We start from the raw sequence: 24,418 nt of genomic DNA, 5'->3' as shown, positions 1-24,418 counted from the left end.
AACTTCAGTAACCATAAGGTGTTGGTGGACCCACAGGTTAAACTGTGCACCAGTACACATGGAACGGGCTACACTGTCCTGCATTTATCTGTTATATAGAATGACACAACCCTTACATGCGAACCAACCTTGTTCAGCAGAGGCAAGACATTAATCTGATAGATTACAGGGCTGAGCATGGAGCTTGCAAGGCATAAATGTACTTACTTTTGGTGTTGGGCAGGATGCAGTGGAGAGGCGAGAGGTGGCTTGGGCACGAGGAGATTCTGAAGGAGTAGTACTGAGGGAGGCTGTATCACGTGGGAGAACCTGAACACCACGAGAGATGATGGAATCTGGAATCTTAAGAAGAGAAAGGGAATTAATAGCAAAAAATATACTGTATGTGAAACTTACTCAAAACCTTACCTCAAAAACACAGGAATACCCCACTCCTCAGTTTGCACACTTCTTTATACTCCAGTACTTGGCGGTGGTTAATGGCATACTCTCCTAATGTCAGTAACAAATGCCTAACAAATATATAAGTTCACATTCTAATTGAAGTAGCACAGAACATACTAGCTGTTCTGAAAAAACTATGAATCAAACACACTACAACAGGAAAGAATAAGAAAACAATGGTTTCCTCTTAAATCTTTGTTTCAAACCCAACAATGAACAACAATGATTTCTACCATGGTATGAAGGGAGGCAGACTTTCTATTCACTAACTAGGGGGCCATACTCTGAAAAGAAAACCATTTGCTAGAAATCTACCGATCCCCTCTAAAGAAATGTCATGCAATGAGAAATTTTCTCACAAGAAATGTCATGCCTTTATTCTATGAAGACTTTATTTCAGCTATAAAAATTCTCAATGTAAGGCTTGTGCTGCAAAAGCTATAGACCTCTCTGGAATGAGCAAAGGCAAAAGCATCAGTAACCACCATTCAAAGCCAACACTTGGTTTAAAATACACTCTGAGGGGAAAAATAAAAATTCAGTCTTTTTTACTTTCCACATAATATATTCAAGTGCCAGTTAAGGAAACATATCCCTCCTGATGAACAACTGGCAAACTGGTAACAATGGATGAGGAAAAGGTTGGGGAAGCCAACAACTTTTTGCCTCAATCTTCACTGGCAACCTCTCCTCCCATACTTCTTGAATGGATGGACCATAAACCAGAGGGACAATTAAGCCCCACACTAAGGGATGATCAGGTTCATGACCACCTGAGGAACATGAACACACATGAGTCTGTGGGACCTGATTACATGAATCTCAGAGTCCTGAGGGAATTGGCTGATGTAGTTGAGAAACAACTGTCCATGGCATTAGAAAAGCCATGGCAGTAGGATGAAGTCCCAGGTGACTGGAAGTAGGGAACATCGCATCCATCTTTAAAAAGGGTAGAAAGGAGGAACTGGGAACTACTGACCTGTCAGCCTCAGCTCTGTGCCTGGGAAGATCACAGAACAGATCCTCCTACAAGCCCTGTTAAGGCACATGGAGGACAGGGAGGTGATATGAAGCAGTCAGCATGGCTTCACTGAGGGAAAATTCTATCACAGCTGACCAGAAAATAGAGACATTCAGATCTTTGAAGGAATATATATATATATATATATACACACACATATATACACCTGCATATTGTAAGATCTTTCTCCTCATTAAGAATTTCTTCATTCAGCCTGATGTCCAAGTTCTAAGAGGAGCATCAGAAGAATCCCCGTGTCTGGGGAAAGAGGCAGTAGCAGACAATAAATGGAAGCAAAGAAGGAAGATCCAGTGACAAGCCAAATAATGAATGTTGGGCATTTCCAGACAGGATTTTTTAAATAAATGGAGATGCTGTTATGCAGTCTGCATCTAGGCATTTTGAGCATTCTTGCCTACTAAGACTTCAAGGCAGATAGAAGCCACTGGAAAGTACGGCTTCCAGGAACAAGCTTGAATCCTAGCTTTTAGATAGGTTACATTTACATGCAACATAACTGTTACATTTTTAAGAACATTAAGAGAGCTTTGTTGCTTGTCTCAGTGTTGTTAAAATGACCAATCCTTATACTCGTGTCATTAAATACATGTCACTTCCCACTTCCATGACTTCCTTGGCTCCCCTCTACAAATAGTGACTATGTCTAACTTGGCAACCTTGACTTAGAAACACTGGGTTACACCTAGGGGATCTTATTTCACCATATACCCCCCTCCTCCTCCTGTTAAGAGTTTCTTTTGTTTCTAACTTGTTTGTAAGTTGTGTGAAAACAGATTTTGTTCTCAGAGTGCCACCAATTTCCTCCTTTTTGCTCTACCATGTCTCTAGACTGTTTTTTGCCAGTCAGTTGCTGTCAGTTCTCCGCAGAGGATCTTTCAAGGCTAAGCACCTCATGCTACAATTTCCAGTGTAAATTCTGAAGTCAACAGTTTCTTTTCACTATGGACAGCTATGCTGGGGATATCTTCCTCTTCAGAAACAGAGACTAACTAGCCTCTTCATGGAGTATTCTGATTTGCAAATCACATCTCAGATGTGTATCTTAGAGGTAAACTGAATCAATGATCTTCCAAATGCTCAGATGGTTTGTAATAGAAGCATGATTTCCCTTCTGTTTACTTTTTCTCCTGAAATCCCATCTTAAATTCATTAAAGTCCAAAACCGGCTGACAATCCCCAAGTTTTATATTGGCATAGATACTCCCTACAACTTTCAATGCTTCTTTTTAATGTCCATGGCTAAGGAAAATACAGCAAAAAATATACTTTCAAAGGGCATAAAAAAAGACAAAATGAAAGAAAGAATAGCTTCAAGTCTTCAAATAAGATACCTTTTAACTACTCTCCTCTGATAAACAGCTGCATGCATCTTGATATGATTGTGTACAGGTCCATTACCCCTTTTATGTACTCCTAGACCCACAACATGAAGAACAATATTGCTTTTGGAAATGATATAATGATTCAGTTCTCCCCAGGTTTACTCTGAGTACTCTAGAGTACCAGATACTTCATAACAGATACTCATACCCTTCAGGCAAGATACATTTTTATTTCCCACCATACTGAGCAATCATTGCTTCTACAATTTTATCAGATTTCACCTTTTTGTAATAAAAACCTCTCTCTGCAATAAAGTGACTGATACAATCCCAGTTTCCCCTGAACTGCACGTGTAGTACTAATTTTTGCCTGTGAGAAAATTAAAATTTAAGTAAAATTTTAGCCATGATATTAATCAGAAAAGAAGCTGAAGATAAAGGGAAAAGATGATCACAGGCATTTAATTTCAGTAAGAATTATTTCCAAATCACTACCTTTACATAAAATGTAATTACCAGAAAATAATTAATATATTAACCTATCTAGATTGTAGAGAAAAATTTCTCACTGAGAGCATAAAGTTAGGTCACAGCTACAAATTTTGCTCTTTTTCTAATATGAAAGTAGAATGTGCTGTATTGCTAAATAAATAAGCACTAATATTCTCTTTGAACCACTACAACCTGCTGAATTTTGTGAATCTACTAGTATGTCAATTCCATTAACAGAAACATATAAAAAATAATGTGACATGGGGAATTTCTCATTTTTCTCACCTACACTTAGAGAGTTTTTGAATTTTAATATTAAAAAATTAAATTTAGGCAATATAATCCTCTAATCAAGTCAGCTTCTTGTTAACTTGCTTAAAGAGTTAATAAACCCATGAGAAATTTCTGTGTGTCCTGGAGGACAGAAACCTGGAATAAAGAAGGGCAGGAATGTTACTGCATTTTGGATAGATTATTCTTCTAACTTTCACTAAGGCACACTGAGCATTTATGATTTGTCTCCCTAATATTTTTATTCATTTTTTCATTTTCAAATAAATTGAATACAGAGCAGAGATCTCAAAACTTTAAATGGGGTACAATGAAATTCTTAGTTCTTAGTGAAAATAGTTTCTGTTTCCACTAGCTGGAGTGGAAAACCTGTTGCACATACTGACAAAGACAGAAAGTAAAGAGAAATGGATGAAAGTGATGGAGACAGATATTCACCATATCCATCAGTCATGGCTTCTACAATTTTTATCTGACCTGGCCTTTCTCTGGCGTACTTTTATTTTGGTTTAAATATTTTGTTTTCATATTAGAGAACTTTGACAAGATCATTGATAAGAAAAAGGAAAATATATGAGTTCTTTGTTCTCTTTTGCTCAGAACTGAAACAAAGATTGACAATGATGGTGAGGTAAGAAAACACTCTGTAGATGGCAATTACTATGACTTTTATACAAGAGAAAAAAATGCCTTAAAAACATACAGAAAGAACAGCTTAAAAACCCCAACAACCTGCCAAAAAACTAACCACTTTCTGCTCTGAGTATGAAGATCTGATTTGGATAATATAGTAAATAAAACAACAGCTCAAGAGTCATCTGCAAAAGAACACAGAAACATGTATGACAGTTTAACAGTGTTCTTCCTAGGGGCTAAATTAACTGTTCTACTGGTACTGAGGAATTTGCTGCAAATTCTAGTTTAGTGACCTCAACTCAAAAAAAAACAAAAAACAACCCAAAACCAACAACAACAACAAAAAACCACCCAACCATGTATATGTACTATATAGCTTTATCATCAGGTATGTGAACTTTAAAGTCTTCACATTTCCTAAGTGACTTTTCAAGGGACACAGAATCATGTTTTAAATACAGAGGCGTTAGGCTATTTGATTGATGGTTTAAATTACTATTTGCCTAAGAGAACAGGTCCTTTTTTACCATTCATTGGAATAGTTTTCTACTATTCACCAAAACCTAGTAATTCATAACAAGTCCATTGCTTCCTGACTCCCAGAGTCTTCTGTTTTTGAGAAATTCTACTTCTACACAGGAAGCAAAAAATGAGGCAGAAACTGCAAGTCGTGAAAGCAAACTATGAACACCCAGCACAAATGCTGTATTATGTTGAGAAAAAAACTGAGAGAAAAGCAGCAAAACAAGACAAAGAGGAAAAAGGTATCATTTCATAGCTCTAAAGCAGTAATTTTAGGAGATTATTTCAATTATATTCAATTATTGAATATATTAGATGATAAAACCAGTGACTAATGAGAAACATAGGCTTTATAGCAATTATTATATCTCAGCAGATAAATGATTCAAAGTGACAACACACATGACCTTTACCTTGTTGAGCCCTTTATCTTAAACAGGTATTTTCTGTAACATGGGCTCTCAAAGATAGCACTGATGTATCTTTCTTAGAGGAAATAAATAACATTGTCTGTGCATACATAGACTAGGAGGCAGGCAGAGCATTTTTAGTTAGTGTTAGTGCAAAAGCCTCTTGGAAGTGTCTCTTACCAGTTCTCCTGCACTGCCTGCTGTGTGATGGCAATAACTGATGAGACCAGGGATGGGCTGTTGACCTTTAGCCATGATAACAGCTGGACTGGTATAGGATGGATGCTTCTAATGCACAACACATAACAGCCATGAATACAGTGACAGGAAAACATGAAACTGTACAAGCAAATGACCAAAAATGAATGAGGTGAAAACAACTGTGACACCGAAATGCCAAGCTCATATGAACACAGCCAGTTGAAATCTCAGGTTATTTCCTGCCTTTAAAAATGGCATGTATTATTTATCTTTGCCTGCATCAAAAGAAATTAAACAATTTAAAATTTGCATAATAAAAACTGATACTTGCAAATGATAATTACCTTAATTCATCCCTGCAAAGACATATGTAATCAGGATTTTCTGTATATTGGGAGATGATCTCCAGCTGCAGCTGTCTTAGAAATGTCAAGATGTCTCAGACCTGAATTCACATTTCTGGAGTTAGAATGTTGCTGCTTTGGTTTAGAAATTGTTTAATATTGAGTTACTTAGACTTTCAATTCTCATAATAGGAATTAAAACCACAACTTTTGGAGTAGATATGGAATATAGCAATTTGGAAAAAACTGTTTCCAAACACACAGGGATACATTATCTTTCCATTCAAAAACTGAACCCATAAAAGTGAGGTAAATATTTATATACTGTTTCAAATAGTACAAAAATTCTTGGGAAGATATTTAAAATTTTAATTCAAATTATTTACAATTGTTATCTCTTTTTCTTCTTTTGCAGTCTCCAATTTATTATTTTAGTTTGAGTAATGCTGATCTATGATTACTGGTTAAAGCAAGGCTATAAAGACTTTATGATATTTAGTTTGTTGGCAGAATTTCACATCTTTTATGCAGACATGCACATTGGAATACAGTAATCAGGATAGTTTACTACTTAAATTGTTACCTGTCTGTCTTACTTTCACCAGTTTTCAGAATCTAAAATTTTAATTTCAAATTAGATATTACGGCTTGCAAAGTTTTGTTGTGATTCCTTAACATGCCGCCTACTGGACTTTGCATGTTCAGGAGTGTGAATACTTTGAATTATAAAAAGCCACTAAAACCAGTCTGTCACATCAGAATGGTATCATAAAACATATGTTAACACCAAGATAATAAATGATATTTCTCCCACTGGAATTTGAAATCACCTACCAAAAGAGAATTCATATATTTTTATGAAGCTCTACTTCTACAAAATGTACCTGAAATAAATCTGTTTGAGAGGAAGACATCAATGTAGAGTCATAACATGCAAATGCTCATTAGTGGGAAGTGCCTAAGACAGAAACTGAAGGGTCTCTTAAGGAAAGAAGCCAGACTCACCTTAGCTGCAATGGCTGCTGCTGTTATATGTGAAGAAGAACTGTCCTCTGTTGAGGCAACTCCGCTATCCTTCTTCTCTTCCTCCTCTTCCTCACACTGCACTCCTTTGTCTTCTGTCTGTTTGTGAGGGCTGGTGGTTGGAGGAGGAGAAAGAGGAGGTGGTGGTGAAGGTAGATCTTCAAGCTCATCGTGTACCTCCTTTACTTTTACAATGGCATCCCGCAAAAGATCAATGGCGTGAGGTAGGGCTGGCAGTATAAACTGAAAGCATTCCTGTGCAGAATGAGAAGAGAAACCACTGAAAAGCTACCTGCACTTGCAAATAGGAGTTTACTCTTTCAATATATTTGGGATTTAAATGCATCTTTTCACATGATCAGAAATAAAATCTACCATGTCCTATGCAACTGCTCTTAAAAGATAAATGAACTCTGAAACAGATCTGGCGACTATTCTATAAATTTTTGCTTTTTTAATGAAAATACAGTAAATTTCACAACAGGGCTATTGCAATGAGCTAATACTGAAAACAAAAGTTACATTTCTGTGAATATGTAATACAAAAAACCAGTTCACAGCAACTGGCAAAATACTACAAAAATGCAGAAGAAAAACATTAACTATATCCCTGCAGGGATATTAGCTTCAAATCCTTCCTATTACGCTCCCTCACAATTAGAGAGCAATTCATACGGGTTTTCATAATTATACTTTTATATAATTATATCCTTTTTTATTCATGGACCTATTTTACATATTGGAAGAATGACAAACTACACTGATGTCATTGTAAAGTCACGTAACTAAAAAAAACAAAAATTCACAAACAACCTATTTTTTAAACCTCTCCTTGTTCTATAATCTTACAAACAATTAGAAAGTTTATTTTATATGGCTGGAGAAAGCAAAACTGCAGATGCTGTGCAATTGCTCTTGCTCCATAATGGGCATACATATAGGTACCATGTACAGCTACCTGTGCTGCTAAAATACCCTGGTGCTTCATCAGATCAAAGCAGAAGCTCAGGACAGAATGTGCTGCAGCTGCCTCCTCTGATCAGGGTCAGGATGAAACTCAGGCTTCTTAAGGCTTATTCAGTAAAGTCTTGAAAAACAATCCAACAACAGAGACTCCACAACCCTTGTTGACAACATGCTTTAATGCTTAATTACCCTCAAAGTGTTTGGGGTTTTTTCAGTTTTGTTTTGGTTTTCCATTTCTTTTCTTTTTCATCTGGAAGCTACCTCATTCAATTTGTGACTATTGTCTCTCATTCCTCTGCCAGGCACCACAAGAAAGTTTTCTTATGTCATTTGAGGAGACTGCATATAAACATTTAAATATTGGAAAATGATGGCAGCGTCACAAGAAATAATTGCCATGGTAATGCAGTCAGGAACACACAAGTTGACAGAGAAAGCTGGCAGTACTCCTTTTTTTGCCCTTCAGTTTTGTTTCAAGCATAGGAAAATTTTAAAAAATGTATTCTCATATTTTAGATTACCCAGAAAATAAGTAATAATAATAAGTTCATAAATCAATAATGAAATAAATATTGTCAATAAATAAAAATAATAATGTAAACAAAATAATAAGCAAAGAATCCATCAGAAATTACTGGAGTTTATATATCCCACTTTGTCAGCAAAACATGACTCACAAACATTGCAAAGCTTCTAAATAAGAGCACATCTTTCAGTTGCTTCTTTACGAGTAATCAATGACAAGGCAGACTACCTCATAGATTTATAAATTCTTTAAACATTCAAGTTGGTAGTGCAAACAGCTGGAGTAAACCAAATGAGTACAAATGCTGTATATAATGAATGTATATTAAAACATATGTGTAAAGATAATAAAGATGATGACTTATAATGTAACTGCAAACTGCAGAGTTATTGTGCCTTTACAGTATTACTTTTTAAATGGTTTAAGATAATGAAGTATACAGCCATCATTACTATAGCAAAGAAGCAGATCTCAAGTAAGTGAGAAAAAAGAAGAACAATCTCTGAACTGACCAATAACTGTAATAACTGGCTACCCAGAGAAGCATGTTCCCCACTTCAGCACTGAAATAAAGCCTTGCTGGCTTCAGTGTTAATGCCCAGATTCCCAGTAAGACCTCCAAAAGCTCATGTTACATATGAAACTCATTGTTTTAGGTAACTGTTATTACAATTATAAAATGTCAAAGACTTAATAAACATCTGGTCATTTCACACTTTTCCCTCTTCCATAACATGAACTATGTTTTGCAAGACTAAAAAAAAGGCAAAAAAACCCCACAAAAATGGAAGATTTCTGCAGATGTGGATTCAATGGAACACGCCACACAAATGTTCTCTGGTGAAAACATGTTTGGCATGCAGTCCATTTTTGAGCTGAAGCATTTACATTGCTGTCATTTTCCATTAATATGTTATTACAGAAATATGTATACTGCTGCAAATTCATAGCTTTATATAAGCTTCTCATATGATCATATTTATACAATGGAAAGGAAATTAGCAAGTGGTAAAAGAGAAAAATGAGGGAAATTCCTGGTGACAATCTGTCCTTTTTGGCTCTTGAGATTCAGCCTTTTATGGGCCAGTTTTCTCCACTCTTAATCTTAAAAGTCTTTGCTGAAATCTGAGACTTTACAGATGTCTCATACTAAAAGAAATCTCATACTAAAATGACAGGACAGATCATCATCATGACAGGAACAAATAAAAATCAGTTTATTAGAAGCCTGCTTGTATGATGCAATCATATGACTTTTTTCTTTTCCGGCAGAATTACCTTTTTTATGACTTACCCTATATCAAACTACTGTTAAAACACTTATTAATGCTTTTTTTCATTTCTTTTCTTCATTCACCTTCTGCAATTTACCTATCTTTAAAGTCTGATTGCCTCAGGACAGAAAATGACAATTGCTTCTGTGGATTAGGAGCGCTCCTGAACACAATAAAAACCATTAGAGATTGTAGGCTATTTCATCTCTCTCCTAATTCAGCAGAAGAAGTATTTACTTGTGAAATAACCTTCTTACTGGTAAAATGGGGGGGCCATTGCTATGTTAAATACATGTACATACATATGATTTCCCATGTGTAACTGGCAGAATTTCAGGAAGGTATACTCCCACCTCATCATCCTCCAATGCCTCTTGTGTATTTTGAAGGCTTTTAAATTTCCTTTAAATCACAGTCTCACTAGATTTCCAGAAATGCTGTAAGGAATCATAGGAGGGCTCACACTGAGTCCTTGAACTGAAACACATCGACAGTGTATCTGAAAACCTATGGCGGCTGCTTAAGACCATAGTATTCAAAACATCTCCTCTTCAACTTCCAGGTGACAGCCCACATAAATGTTGTTTTTGTATCTCCAGACAGCAGTCTAAGAAGCAGGGACTTCAGGGCTGTGCTGCTAAACACATCAGTACTGTCTGCTCCGTGCCTGGGTACTACAGGTTCATCACACGTGTACCAGGAGCACATTTCTTAGAGGCCAGATGTAGTCTGAGCATGCAAGAAATAGATTCTTGTGACTGATGGGGGACCTTCCTCAGCAGTCTTGTATCAGGTTGTACAGACCACTATTCAGCTTAGCAGTATTTCTGTGGAGAAGATTCTTTTTCTAGCAGCCAGCTACAAAGAAATTAGTGAAAGATCTAGTCTTACTAACACACACACACACAAATCCCTGCAGGAGTTTAATTCTCTTCCTCTCAGCTGTAGAGTCAGACAGAAAGCATGGATAAAGACAAAAATTTTAACTTCTCCATCCAAACAGAGCAAAATGCAGGAAGAAAACAAACTTTATAAAGGGTGAAAAGTCTGATAAACCCATATAGAGAAAATTAAAAAACATTCTCAAACTCTTAAAAATTATTTCCCTTCCTTCCCTCTTGCTGATCAAAATCACAAATGCTCCAGCAAGTTCTACCACATACTATGCATTCCTCTTCTGTATAAAAGAGAATGATTTCTTGGAAGTTGGAGACAACCCAGAGATAAAGTACAGCTAATTGGAGAAGAAAGGGGAAGTGTAAGAGAACATCAGACTCTTCACTGCCAGCTCAAGCGAGTGCTCTCTTGCACTACATGTAAAGTTGTCCTGGCCACACAGCACCTTCAATCAGATTGGAGTGGGATGGTCTTTGGCTAAGAGTGATGGTGTGGTAACTTTACATGGACATGCATTTCAATTCACTCTTGTAAAATTTGTTATAGTGAGCACTTTCTACCATTTAAAACAAGCAGAAGTGCTCATCATAGTTCCTTCCTAGCAGATCAGTAAGAACATTTCTTACCTGTGACCCTTTCTTGCTACCTGGAAGATTAATTATGAGAGTTTTCCCTCTGATTCCACACACAGGCCTGAAATGAAAGAAACACAGACTGAAATTCTTGCATGCAACTATCTCCACTATCAAAACAAAAGGAAAGCATTTAAGATAAATTCTATGATTTATTAGATTTTGTAAACCTAATTTCCAATATATTTGCTGATTATATTCTCAAGAAAGAACTTGGGAGAAGCTGAGCTGAAAAAGCATAAAACAAGATTGACAGGGTCTAACCTTAATTTGATAGTATAAACACTGGCTAGATTTCCATCTTTTTGAGATCTGTGTAGCTCCCTTAATTCTACTGTTTACTTGTGCCAATACATTATTTGATATAGTCCCTATTTGGTCATACAAATGGTTCCTTTGCAGTGTAATTGACTGTGTCAAACATTATGTCCCTGGCCAGGTAAAAATACTAAGTTGTGCCTGTTGCATTAATTCAAATAAGTTCTTTCTATTTAAAGATTAAACATAAGAAAAACAGAGAAGGAAGTTACTCTCACGTGAAAATTGTATTTATGCAATTCACATATAATTCTTCCTAATAGTTTCCCCTCTCCCTCAAGAAAAGACAAAATCAACCGTCAATGACGGAAGCTTTTATTTATTTATTTGTCTTTTAGAAATCCCTTTAGTGTTGATGTAAGGCTGAACACTCAAGTGCTGAATGTTTTCTGTTAGCTAGAGCTTGACTACTCCACATTTTAGCTAAATATTAAAAAAAAAAAAATGAAATCACAGAATTTTGTGTTGAGGTTGTAAAGAGTGGCTTACAAAAGCCAAAGTGAAAATCCCAGGGCTGGGATATAAGGATAAAACGAAACCATGAAGATATGGAAGTTACAGTTTAGAGAAACTGTAGGACATTCTCTTTATTGAATTTAAACCTGAGCTATAAGTGAATACAGAACAGAAACTAAAAGAATTTCCAGGTATGGCATTAGCAAAAATTTTGAGCTAAAGGACATGGTATGTTGGGTAGCCAAGTTCCCTGGATTTCTTCTTATATAAATAATTCTCAGTCATTAATGTCATTTATTGGTCGCATGGCATTTTTTATCAGGGTAACAAGTATTTCCATGACAGCTGGCACAATGTTCACAAGTAAACAGCACAGAGATCATCTCTGTGCCACTAAATGAACTTTTGATATCACGCTCAAGCCAGCCTGAAGTGTTGTTTTCAAATGGCAGTTTGAGTATTGCCTGAGACCTAGCCTCTCTTTTCTCATATTGCCTTCTTTCACATTATGTACCCCCAGTTTAAAAAGAATTCCAGCTGAGGAATCTCTACTGCAGCAGAGATGAGCCCGAATTAAAGAAATGTGTTCATTTACTCTTGTTGCAGTAGTCAAGCTTACAGAGTACAAACTCAATCCAGCAAATCCCATACATGGGTTACAGTTTATGGCAGACTTAAAACAAAAGAAATAAGAACTGTCCACAGAGGGATAAAAATGGAGTAGTGGAATTGTGTTTGGCAGACAGCTCCTTTAGTAGTCATCTTCTTGGCTCTTCTACTCTGCTTTAAATATTTTTTGAGCGATATAAGCTAGATGTCCAGCACAACCAGCCAATAATCAAAAAAGGAATAAACCAGCAGCCCAAAACTCAAATTTCAGCTGCCAATAATCAGACCTAGTGGCTCAAGAGAGAAATGGAGCTGTCAAAAATTCTCAAGAGAGCATGCAAAAGTAAGTAAAAGTGCTTAGGAACTGCATCGCTGGCAAAAGTATTGTGTGTGCTTTCAAGAAAACCACACAGGTTGTGCGTGCATTGCAGGGACTTTGAGATAAATGAATGGTATTCCTCCAGAGGTAGGGTACTACAAAACATTTGTCTTTATCAAAGGGATTTTTTTTGCCCAAAAAAAGCATTTTAATACTTGATGAACAACACACAGAAAAATTCTTCACTCACCTCAAAATACAACAGTTCTGGAATGAAAAGGCAGCTATTTAAGAGTGTGCCTCAATATTACAAATAACCTGGCACAGAAAACACAGGAGGATACAGTCTCTAATACAGACAACAATGGGAATTTAATGAGACAGTGCAATTACCATTATTTGAATTTGGCCCCTTCTCTGAAGTTAAGACTTCTGGTCTTGATAACAATGGCAGTCCTCAATGGTTTGTGCCCAGCCATTGGATAACAATAAGTAATTCTGTGGAAAGAGTTCACCTCAGATTTTGAAGGAAGTAGTCTTACCTAGAGAGCATGCCCAGAGGTGTAACATTAAGTGATCCCATCAGCATTGCCAGGGCCATCCCCGGGGCTTCTCGCTCTATTACTTCTTTAGTGGCCTGCAATCAAAGATTAAATAGCAAACTGAGTCAACAAGTGGAAGGATAAGGTAAAATTGAAACCAGCTAAAAATTAAGTAGGAACATCTCGGTTTTTTTTCTGCCAAGAAATGTTGTTGCTAAATTCTCAGCTGAAACATGCTATAGAGTTTTCTTTTGGTTGTGTGAAAGCAAGGAGTTGGGATGCAGGACTGTTAGCAGCACTGTGAAGATTCCTACAGAAAGTTATGAAAAGTCAGGACCCTATAAATATAAAAGCATTATCCAACACCATAGAAATAACAACAGCCTCCAACAGAAAGGAAAAACTGTTTGAGAATGAATTCTTGAAGCAAGAATGTAACTGCCTTCTCTTCCTCATCAATCTTGTGCATTTTCCTGTTGAGATTTTCTCAGGCATGAGAAGGATGAATCAGTCTGTGCAGAAGATAGAAAAAAAAATTGCACAGGGAAGCCCATGTAGCAGGCAGGCAGGAAAATAGTCAAATGGTAATGATAATGGCCAGAGGCTGAGGCCTTCCCTTTTGATCATGTCAGCAAAACAGCAGTTCCAAACAGGCTGGTGGCTTTTATTCATAAGCAGTCCATACACAGTGAGCGTTGAGAAATCTGGAAGCAGAGTCTGAAAATTCTTGTCTTTTTATCCTTTTCCCAAACAGGGAATCAGATGTAAAATCACGAACAACCTTCTGTCCTTACTTCCTAACAGAAATTTTCTCAAATACACAATCTGTCCAGTCTCCCAACATCTAACTTAGGACATGACATCTTAAAGACAGGTTACAGCCCTATCCTCTCTTCATTTTCCCCATAGCAGCTGCTGTTCAGTGGATCACATTGCTTCATGCTCTGAAACAAGATTCTAACTTATTCAGCGCAACTAAATTGACAGCAATAGTGATAAAACTGGGAAATCCATGGTATAACATACAGTCAAACTACAATGCTTTGATGGTACAACTATCAAAACAGAAACAGAAAAGAACATCTTAAGTATAAGGACACCCTGAATAAGCTGAATTTTCTTTGCAGTTTGATATAGAAAAAACTCAGGCAAATGATTTTGTGGGAAAAATTCAATTATAAATCACATACTTGTACTTTTGTAAGCTCTTAGTTTCCAAATAGAAAACTAAAGTACTAGAGAAGGAAAATGACAGAATTAACCCAACAGCATCCCTTAAAGAAGGATGCTTACATGTAAGGGTGCTTACATGAAGCAATAAATAAAACAGAAAAAAAAAATCCATCAAGAGTACAGACATTCAAATGGCCATATTCTCAGACATGATCACTAGCTTTTGACATTTTGAAAGGAATATCAGAATATTAATTAATTAGAAATTAATATCAGTATTAGAAGACATGACACAGTGCTACCATGTAAACCTTTGAGTACTTTATTAATAAACAAACTTGTAATGTGCTCAGTTATGGGAAGCTGGAACTTTGGTTTATAAAAATCCAAGCAATTTTAATTTAGTAGCTGACACCACAGTCTCTTGTATTTCAAGCATAGCATGTTGGTTTTTGGATCTGCCATCCTCTACGCAGAAACAGAAAAGTCATATAAATACAACCCAGTGACTTTACACAGGGAAAATAAGAGGAAGTGAGCTTGGAATGATGTAGACAAAAATAAAATTCCTCCATGGAGAGGGACTACCTTCAGATACCTTAAGATTTCATACCTGCTAAGGTATGAAATCATCAATTACATTAAAAAGTTTTAAGACATCCATAGACCTGATGATTTTTATAATATAGAAGAGAAAGTCATTGCAATGGTGAAGAGACACTTTGCTGACCATGAAAAAGGTATTGTTGACCATGATAAAGGCATTGCAATGGTGAAGAGACACTTTGCTGACCATGAAACATGGAATTCTCTGAGTGTGCATACATAGCAAGTCTGTATCTATGCCTTTTCATTTCAGTTAATACCATGCTTCAAAGCTATTCAAAACTGTTTTTAAATATAAAGTGCATTTTGAGATTTATTTTCTGCCCTTGAGCAGAGTGACACTTTGAAGATATCATTAGTTAAAATTCTAAGCAGGCTTCAAAGGTAGTACAAGATGCAAGACAGTCCATGAACAATGATCCTGCAGCTCAGGGATTCCTTCAATGAAATTCAAGTCCATTCTCCAACTTCACAAGAAAAATGACCTTCACCAAATGTCACTGCTAGCAGGCAATGTGATTATTAAAAATGTATAGACTAAGCAACAAAATCTGAAAGGGCATGAAGTCCAAGCAGCAGTACGATCCTCAACACAAGTTTCTAAAAATAGTTGTTTCAAAATATATATATGCTTATGTTTATTACTGCAGATGGACCTCTACAAACAAGGAAATGTTTCCTGTTTTCATGTTTGCAGGCTGACTGGACTGGATGGATGTAACCGAAAAAAGCTGCTGCTAAGTAAACCACTGTTACAGTGACATCTGCTCTTGAAATTAGCCACTGTATAGTCCACTTCTGGGATGTCCTTAAATTACATGACTTAACAGGTGCCCTGAACAGGAGCTGAAATCACCATCACACTGAGAAGCAGACTCTAAATTTGCCATATGTATATGAATGAAATCAGCAATGCTGCGATTTGTAATAACTTTTTGTTTCACCTAACAAGGTACCAAAGTGCTGGTGGCCAGGTTTTCTTATACTTCTTTCAGTATTTTTTGCTTCAAGGAAGGGTGGAAGAGAGATGTCAAATCTAGATTTTCATCTGTGTCCAGTTCAGGAGTTAACTGCTGGGTACCAACACCTGCCTCCATGGAAACTATTAAGGAATTAGTGACTCAGCACTGTCATATTTTACCACTACTCTAGCAAGGCTGAATTAAGGCTGTTCAACCTCGTTTCATGGGCAATTTTTTTGTTGGTGGTCTCACCATCAGTCAGCTGTTGCACGCTGCAGGGGGCCACAGTGTTGGCACAGGATGAATCACAAATCAAGGCTGTTGCCCTCGGCTCTCTTACAACAGCAGTGATGACACTATTGGGCAGATGCAGGAAAAAATGATGTTTCGTTCAGAGCTGTCACACTGATGTCTTAATCAGGACTGAAGCCTTACATTGACTCTTGAACCTGAGGCTGGTGACTCAGGTAGGTGGAAAATACTGGAGCAAAACTGCATAAAACACTAAAATGATACCAAAAAGTGTCCCCAGTTTCTGATGGATAAGTTGATAGTGCAAAGAAAACAGGTCCATATAGGAGGGAGGTGGAAGAGAGGGGTTCTACAGAAACAAAAGTACTTGAAAGTAAAAGCCAGAGTTCAGGAGAAAGACAAATGCAGAAAGTCCACTTGGGGGTTGCAAAGAAAGCCAAGGTTTTCAGTTTAGATAGGACAAGGTAATGTGGGAAGAAGTGGAAAGGCAGAATTGCAGGAAATCCAAGCAGGAGGATTCTCAGAAGGGGAGATATGAGAATAGTGTGAAGGCAAGTGAATGAAGAGAGTGGGATGGAAAACAGCAAGGACGTTGGAACCTGAGGATTTTTAAGTTCCCTTCAAACCCAAACCATTCTATGGTTCTACAAAGAAAGACTGCCCAAGGCAGCTTTGACAGAAAATAGATGAAGGAGAAACTCAGGAGAAGCAAAATGGCAAGACAAGACTTGACAGAAGTGTCAGGATGTAGGGGAGCCACAGAGAGAGACAATGGGATTGAAATAAAATGCTAGTTTCTACTCCAAAAAGGAAAAGTAGGGACAAACAATGTAATTATTTAGGATTTACTAAGAACATCTATGAGAGCAGTACTTCTTATATTTCATTGCTATATGAATAAATGCAATTGATTTTAAAGCACATTTTTGATTGTTTACAAAGTGCCTTTTTATTGGAGTTAGGGCATTATGTTCCCAAACCAACTGGTATATTTTTAGATATCTTTGACGTAGTTGCGGTTGCTTAACAGATGGCTCACTGCCAATTGGTTTCACAGAGTTCTCTGCTGCTTCACTGCCTTTCTTTGCCTCCACATAAATTATTAGTTCAGCTTCTAACCTGTGGAAACCCTCCCAGGCAGTTATTGGAGGATATACCTAATGCAGACTGATTTAATTAAAAGACCTAGGACTACTCTTCTGGAAATGTTCAGAAACTCCTTATCTTTGTCTTTCAGGTATTAAGCATAGCAAAGGTTGACCTCAATAGTAAACAATGATCTGAGACATTTCATAGACTCTGCAGCTGGTTTTAGACAGTAATATAGTTTTACTGCTTCAACTAAAATGCAAATATGAGACTCAGAAAACATAATAAATTCAATTAAATTAAGATGACAGAGACTGCCTCTGTGGAAAATATTATTTCTGTTGAACAAGTTAAAATCTATGACTCTGCATAATATATAATAGAGCTATAAATGAAAATTAATGGACAAATTTGTGGATAATTTATATTTAACAGACTACAGCATTAGCATCAATAGGATTTAATTACCTATTTGAGCTTTCCACTGAAAGCTGAAATCTTGGAAGGGCTTTACTAAAGAAATACCTATATAACCTCTGCAACAGAGCTCACAGACCAGAGACGAGTAAAGAAAAACTAGAGAGATAGATCAGTCAAATATGCAACAAAAGGGTCGGTCACGTCTGTCAACCAGTTGTGTAAGACGTGTGCACTTTAGTAATAAAAATTGCATCTCTCAGCCTGGAGATGAGATGCCTTCCTCAAAGTTACTCAGAATTCCTCTGCTGGAGACAACACATGTACCAGTAATTTTTATTCACGAACCAACTATTTCAGCTTATTGTCTGCTTTCCTACTCTTATTTGGCAGGAAGAAAACAGAGCTTACATGGAGCTAGACTGATCAGAGCTTCTCACCAAAAACCGCTAATCTATTTCTTCTCCATGAACAATAAGAAATACAGGTTTCAGCAGTTGGTTTCTTTCAATACGTTGGAAAGTTTTTTGGATAAGGATTTTAACTCATCTCAGTTTGACCATTATGCTGTCTTTCCTTGAATTCTTCCTGTTCTTTGCCACCAATAACCTGTATGGTGATATTCAGTGTCTTTTTTTTATGGATAAGGCATGACAAGATTCGCAGTCTTTGATGTTTTCCAAAATTAAATTTCTTTGGCCAACTGCTCAGTTATCTTGACAAATGGATGAAACTGATCACAAATGCTAGTGCTGAAAAACAACCAAAATCAAGTAGATTTATAAACATATAATGCTAAAGTAAGGCTAAAGTGGCTGCTGTGTTTGGGCTCACAGGATGACTGGTGCTGACTAGGCAGACATGGGGCTAGTGCTCACCCTGATGCATGTGTTTGTTCCTCCTCATGCAGTGAGCCATGCCAGCTTTGCCAATTTTACTTTACTATGAGTTTAAGAAACTCATACTGAGACTGGTAAGTCCTTGATGGGAATTTTTGATGTTAAATGCAGCTATGTCTACACATGTGTGTCTATAGACACATACTAAGAGCACTCTCAGACTTTTGTAATTTTTTTTTACGTAAAAGAAAACAAAACATGTCTAATCCTATTAGACATGCTTACCCCTAGTGCCTTTCCCTCGTACCAGTGGTAAGCTTGACACATAGTTCTCTGCTAACTGACTAGATTCCATTTTCTTTTACCTTTTCTTCTACCAACTCACATCAAAAAACATCCAAAGTTGAATGGATCCCTGATTAATGTAGCCAGATAAAACTGAGCTCTACAAACTGGTGTATCTGCATACACTAATAACACATTTCCACTGACAATAATTCTGCAGCACAAGAATGCTGCTTGCCCTCTCAACACATCTGCAGTGATTCTGCTGCCACCCAGAACCTAAACATCACAGAATGACCCTACAAAATTTATCAGTGCAAGGAACAAAAATGTCACAGCAGTAACTACTGTTAGATTAAATACAGACTCTGTTTTCTCTATTTCTCCCCATATCCATGATTCCCTCTGCCTGCAAATTGCCCCCTCTGAATTCTCTCACTCCTTCCACTGGGACCCACCATACCATTTATTGCAGCCTCATGCCTGTGCAGCAGACCCAAGTGCCAGAAGCTAATTCAGTGTCTGCCTTCTTTATAGACCGGTATCAGCGAATGAGCCTGTCAGAACACTTCCACTGTGGAGATGACCACAAAAAGCAAGTGGCAAATAGAGGTACCTCAATGATTTATGCATGACCAAGCCATGAATATATTTAATTAACCATAGCTGGACCCCAATGAGAATTACTTCTGTAAACAAATTATTATTATTATTATTATTGTCATCATCATCAAGTAAATTGTATATTAGTTAATAAAAATCTTAGTGTTCATTGTAGCTTTCCTCAAAAGTCCTTGTTTTCTTCAATTGAAATCAAACTCATTAAAATATTTACTTAATAACACTCCGTTTCTTTTTTATTTATAGCTTGCAAAACATTTGGGAGAAGATGCTTCACATTTTACACACTACAGAGAAACTGAAAATTTAAATTAATATAGAAAAATTAGAAAAAACAACCTTGTGGAATTTGTAAATTATTCTTCCACTTCTGCAGATCTAGATCTAAATTTTAAGCTAAACCTGATTGCATATGATTTATATAAACTTCATAGATCAGTGATTTGCTTGCCCCATTTGTGTGATTGAAGCGTTAATGAACTTGATGTATCCAACCACACACATTTTCTGAATATCACTTCTAATATATATTATGGCAATAATACTTTCCTATTCCTGATCACTAAACAAAGTTTTAAGATCTGAAATGTGTATAAAATATTTACACCATAAAAACTGATCTTAATTTTATGATTCTGCCTATCCCTATACATTGTCATAAACCCACTAGAATAATCATTTGTAGTAGCTGTTAAACAAACAAGACACTAGATGCTTTTCTGCACTGTAAGGAATGCATTTTGGCTGTACAGAGTTGGACACAGTCCACCACATGCAGTACATTACAGCTGTCCAAAGGGGTGTGTTAAGGCAGTGTCAAAAGTCAGAGTATTTGCAATGGTGGGGAGGTCAGGAGGAGCTTGGTAAAACAACAGCTGGAAAAAAGCCCTGCCCTTTGTACAAAGAAGGGCCAGGTGTCTGCTTCGTCTTTCAGCCCTCTTTCTATGTGCAAACTAGTGTGCTTCCCACTGCAACTCCACTTCGTGCATGAACAAATCCCCTTCTGTCCAGCAAAAGTGGAAGACGTGCAGGTAAAGACAATAAAACCATTCTACTATTACAGAAACACTGTTAAAATGTTATCTGTTAATAATTACTATTATTTTAAGTTTTCCCTCAGTTATTTCAAACTGCTTTGTATTAATATAAAATAGGAAATCCAGCCCAACCTTTAAATAACTCTCTAAAATTTGAAGAAAAGGAACAAAACACAAGAAGTCAAAAATTTTGTTCTCTGGAAAACAAACTCATGCAGCACAAATGAGAGAAATAAGCATGGGTATCTACACTATGCCAATAAGAATTCTACATGACTGAAGTGACAACATAATGAGCTTTAGCTAATGGAATAACAGCTAGGGAGCACTGTCTCATAAAAATATACCCTAGATAATGTTTCTGGTAATGTGTACTATCTTCTAGTCTATATATCTATACCAAAGTGGAGTCAGGCTACAGCCAGCTTTATTTCACAACTAGTGCCAAACTTAGATTCTTCTATATGGGAAGAGTGGGTGTATTTGTGGTTCGGGGAAGTATACTCAGCAATTAACCAGAAGAGAAGTAAGAACCAGAAGTTTTAACTTGCAATTTCACTTCTATAAATAAATAATTTTGCAATTTTTTAGCTCTAGCACACTGGTTATTAAAATTGAAACGTGAAACTCTTCTTTTTCGAGGATCTCTTCTGATGTTTCCTAACATTTGCTACCTTTTGCCAAGAACAAATATGGCATTCAAAACACTTGCACTCCTGAAACTTCAGTCAAATTCTTCCACAGGTGAAGTAGCTCCTCCAAATACTTTGAGATCTCAAATCTTCAATGTTGAAGATTTAATAAAAACAACCTTTCCCAAAATACACCTTCTCCACTACAAAGGCCAGACTAACGAGTGATAACTTTTCAGGAATACACCATAGCAACAGAACTACAAATGAATACTTTCTCTTAAGATTCACTTACACAGTATCTTCCCTCCCCAAGTAAATGATAAAGCATCTCTAATAACAGCAACTTTAAAGAACTTGTTCCATAACTTAAAAATTCATAGAAATTATTCTTTTGTGACATCCAATGATGCAATTCATGTGTTCAGAGTCTGAGCTGTTGTCAGTTTTGGCACAAGCAAATGACACTTTCATTAGAACTGAACAAGCGAACAGATTTTGAAAGCCAAAGTGACCTACTGTGCATTCTGTCAAATGATTTTCTATATAGGACTATTTTAACTTCTGGCATAAATCACATTTTTTATCTCCAAGATTCTCATGGAAACAATTGAAACAATTTTAGTTTCTCAAGCAGAAGATGAAAATTGTTTTGTTGAGACTGCTGTAGCACTGAGCACTAAAGTGGAAGACAGTAGAATTCCTAATATATTGAGTGAGAAATATTAAATATATCAAGTTTACCTTTTCCTCTGGAATTTTATTATTTAATTAATGGCTTACAGTAGTTTATAGTAATAGGTAACAATATATATATAAAACACCCAGTGTAGAATATATTCTCTCTATTACGCTGTTCCGAAGATGTTTACTATGCACATTTCCAAAACACCAGTTTTTTTCAGTTTTAGAAGATGTTAAAACATCTTTCAGGCACTAGGTAAAACCAGTTGAATAATTTATTGACACTACTCAGCTGAGACAGAGCAATACTTACACATTATTACAACTTTGCACTGTATAGACAAATTCTGCCAGTTTACTTCCCAGCTGCAGAACTCAGTTTTGAAACCCTCAGGGTTCCTATACCATACACACTTTTTCATTAATATAGATATAGCAACACAGGTATATAAGTATCTCACCTCACATACTTTTCTGCTGTGCATGAAGCAGCAGACCATGTTGTGCAGAAAAATCTTTTTGCTCTTTAATAAAATTCCCTGTGTCCAAACTTTTTCAGCACGCAGATTTTTACACTAGCAGTGTGAGTGGATCACTGAGAAAAGGCAGTAGCTTTTAAGAAACTACAAGGCAAAAGAGATTCTTGGATGGGCACAGTGAACAAGTTAGCTCTTGCTCTGTTACTCAAAACGTACCCAGGACTCCTGCACTGAATGTTAAGCATCTCACTACCACAGCAAATGTGCTCATACTAAGTGTACAGCAACTACTAACATCACACCTCTAGGCAGACTAACTCAAGTGAAAAAGCAGACAGTATTTCTGTATAAATTACATGGGTGATGCAAGACCATAATTCAGAATAACACAAAAATCAAATGTACCCAAGGTTAGCTGCCCAACACTTTGTATCTGATGAAACAAATTACACGTTAAATAATCATCTTTCTTCAAAAGAAAAGATAAAAATGAAAATAAAGACACAAAATATTTCTAGGGAAAACATTAGACTGTCTAAACAGTGTAAAAGCTATTGGGAAAATCCCACATTTCTAGCTAGACTGGAAACATCCATCTTTGCTAACCTTAAAGTCAAAAGAAAATTCTACTCTCTCTTTCCTGCAAAGAATGATGGTGATTTAACAGCAGCTTCTTATTAAGATTCTGCAGGAAATTAGATCTCTAGGAGACAAATACATCTAAAAGAATTTTGTGCTCTTCTCTTTTCTTTTTCTAGGAATGCCCAATTCTGACCAGCAGAAATCAGTAAAATATGGATGAATTGTAAAAGAGTTTGAAAGACACCATAGCATTAAGCCTTGCTGTTCATGGATTAATTCTGTATACCACTGGACACCTAAGCATTATTTGGTCTCAAAGGAAGAACTGGTCAGCATTTAGTAGAAAGTGACAGTAAACCAACAAATTTTCACTCTTAAAAAGGGAGGTGTAAGTCAAAAATTCAGCTAAAATTAAAGGTGCAACATGTAGGTTTCATTCAGCTTTGAAATCTACAAAATCTCCCACTTGAATGTGATGATTAGTTCACTGGAAAGAATGATGTATGTGATTGCAACACTACACAAAACAAAGCTTATTTCCTACTCACTCAATCTACCTGCAGAAAGGTTGCAAGAAGAAAGCGTAATAAAGGTGTACAAATATTTATTCACAGCAACCAATGAAGGTGCAAAAGATTGATTACTGTTGCTATGACGTTCCATGAGAGCAGCAAAGGCTGAATCAAACGAAAGCTTAGGTGCAGTCTCAGATAAAATTTCGAAACAATTATATAAATCTGACTTCATTAAAATCCCAAATGAAGTGAAAGAAGCAAGTCATAGAATGGTCTGAGTTGGGAGGAGCCTTTTGAAGGCCATTTAAGTCCAATCTCCCCTACAATAAGCAAGGATATCTTCAACTAGATCAAGCTGTTCACAGCCCCATTGAACCTGACCTTGAACACTTCCAGGGATGGGGCATCCGTACTCATCTGTGCAAGCTGTGCTAGTGCCTCATCACCTCCACAGTAAGGAATTTCTTCCTAATATCTAAATCCACCCTCCTTCAGTTTAAAATCATTCCTCCTTGTCCTATGACATCAGGCCCTGCTAAAAAGTTTGGTCCCATCTTTTATAGTCCCCTTTTATGTCCTGAAAGAATGAAATAGGGCCTCCCTGAAGCCTTCTCTTCTCCAGGCTGAATCTAAAACCTGTCTGAGTAGAACAGCAGCAAAATGTATGGGGGGAACAATCTGCAACAGTCACTGATTCATTACTTTGCACATGCATCTGTAGGAATAAGGCCTAAAGCCAGGAGATGCTGTGAGATGTGTGGTGAAGGAATCGTTGTGGGCATGATGGCCTGCTGCTAGGGGTGCAAACCCCTGCCTTTATATGCAAACAGCTGGCCACCACCATTGATGAAAGCAGCAACAGGATATCTCCACTTCTCCCCAAAGTATCAATTTTGCATTTGAAATCCTCTTTCAGAGACAAAGGATGAGAACACGATCCCATTCTGCAGACAAGTCAACAGGCATGATCCTCTCCCCC

At 36.8% G+C, this 24,418-nt stretch overlaps 1 protein-coding gene across 1 annotated transcript in view; it reads right to left on the bottom strand.

Annotated features, from left to right (window-relative positions):
- Positions 1-24,418, bottom strand: part of GPHN (gephyrin) — a 195,926-nt gene that overhangs the window by 89,757 nt on the left and 81,751 nt on the right. The window contains exons 5-9 of the mRNA XM_031064763.1: positions 13,267-13,361; positions 11,017-11,083; positions 6,710-6,982; positions 5,340-5,447; positions 208-342 (exon numbers count right to left, since the gene is read on the bottom strand). Of these exons, the coding sequence (XP_030920623.1) occupies positions 208-342; positions 5,340-5,447; positions 6,710-6,982; positions 11,017-11,083; positions 13,267-13,361 (678 nt within the window). The remainder of the gene's footprint in view (positions 1-207; positions 343-5,339; positions 5,448-6,709; positions 6,983-11,016; positions 11,084-13,266; positions 13,362-24,418) is intronic.

The sequence above is a fragment of the Geospiza fortis genome, unplaced genomic scaffold, assembly GCF_000277835.1.
Source record: "Geospiza fortis unplaced genomic scaffold, GeoFor_1.0 scaffold54, whole genome shotgun sequence".
NCBI lineage: Eukaryota > Metazoa > Chordata > Aves > Passeriformes > Thraupidae > Geospiza > Geospiza fortis.
This window is presented reverse-complemented; position numbering and strand designations above follow the sequence as displayed.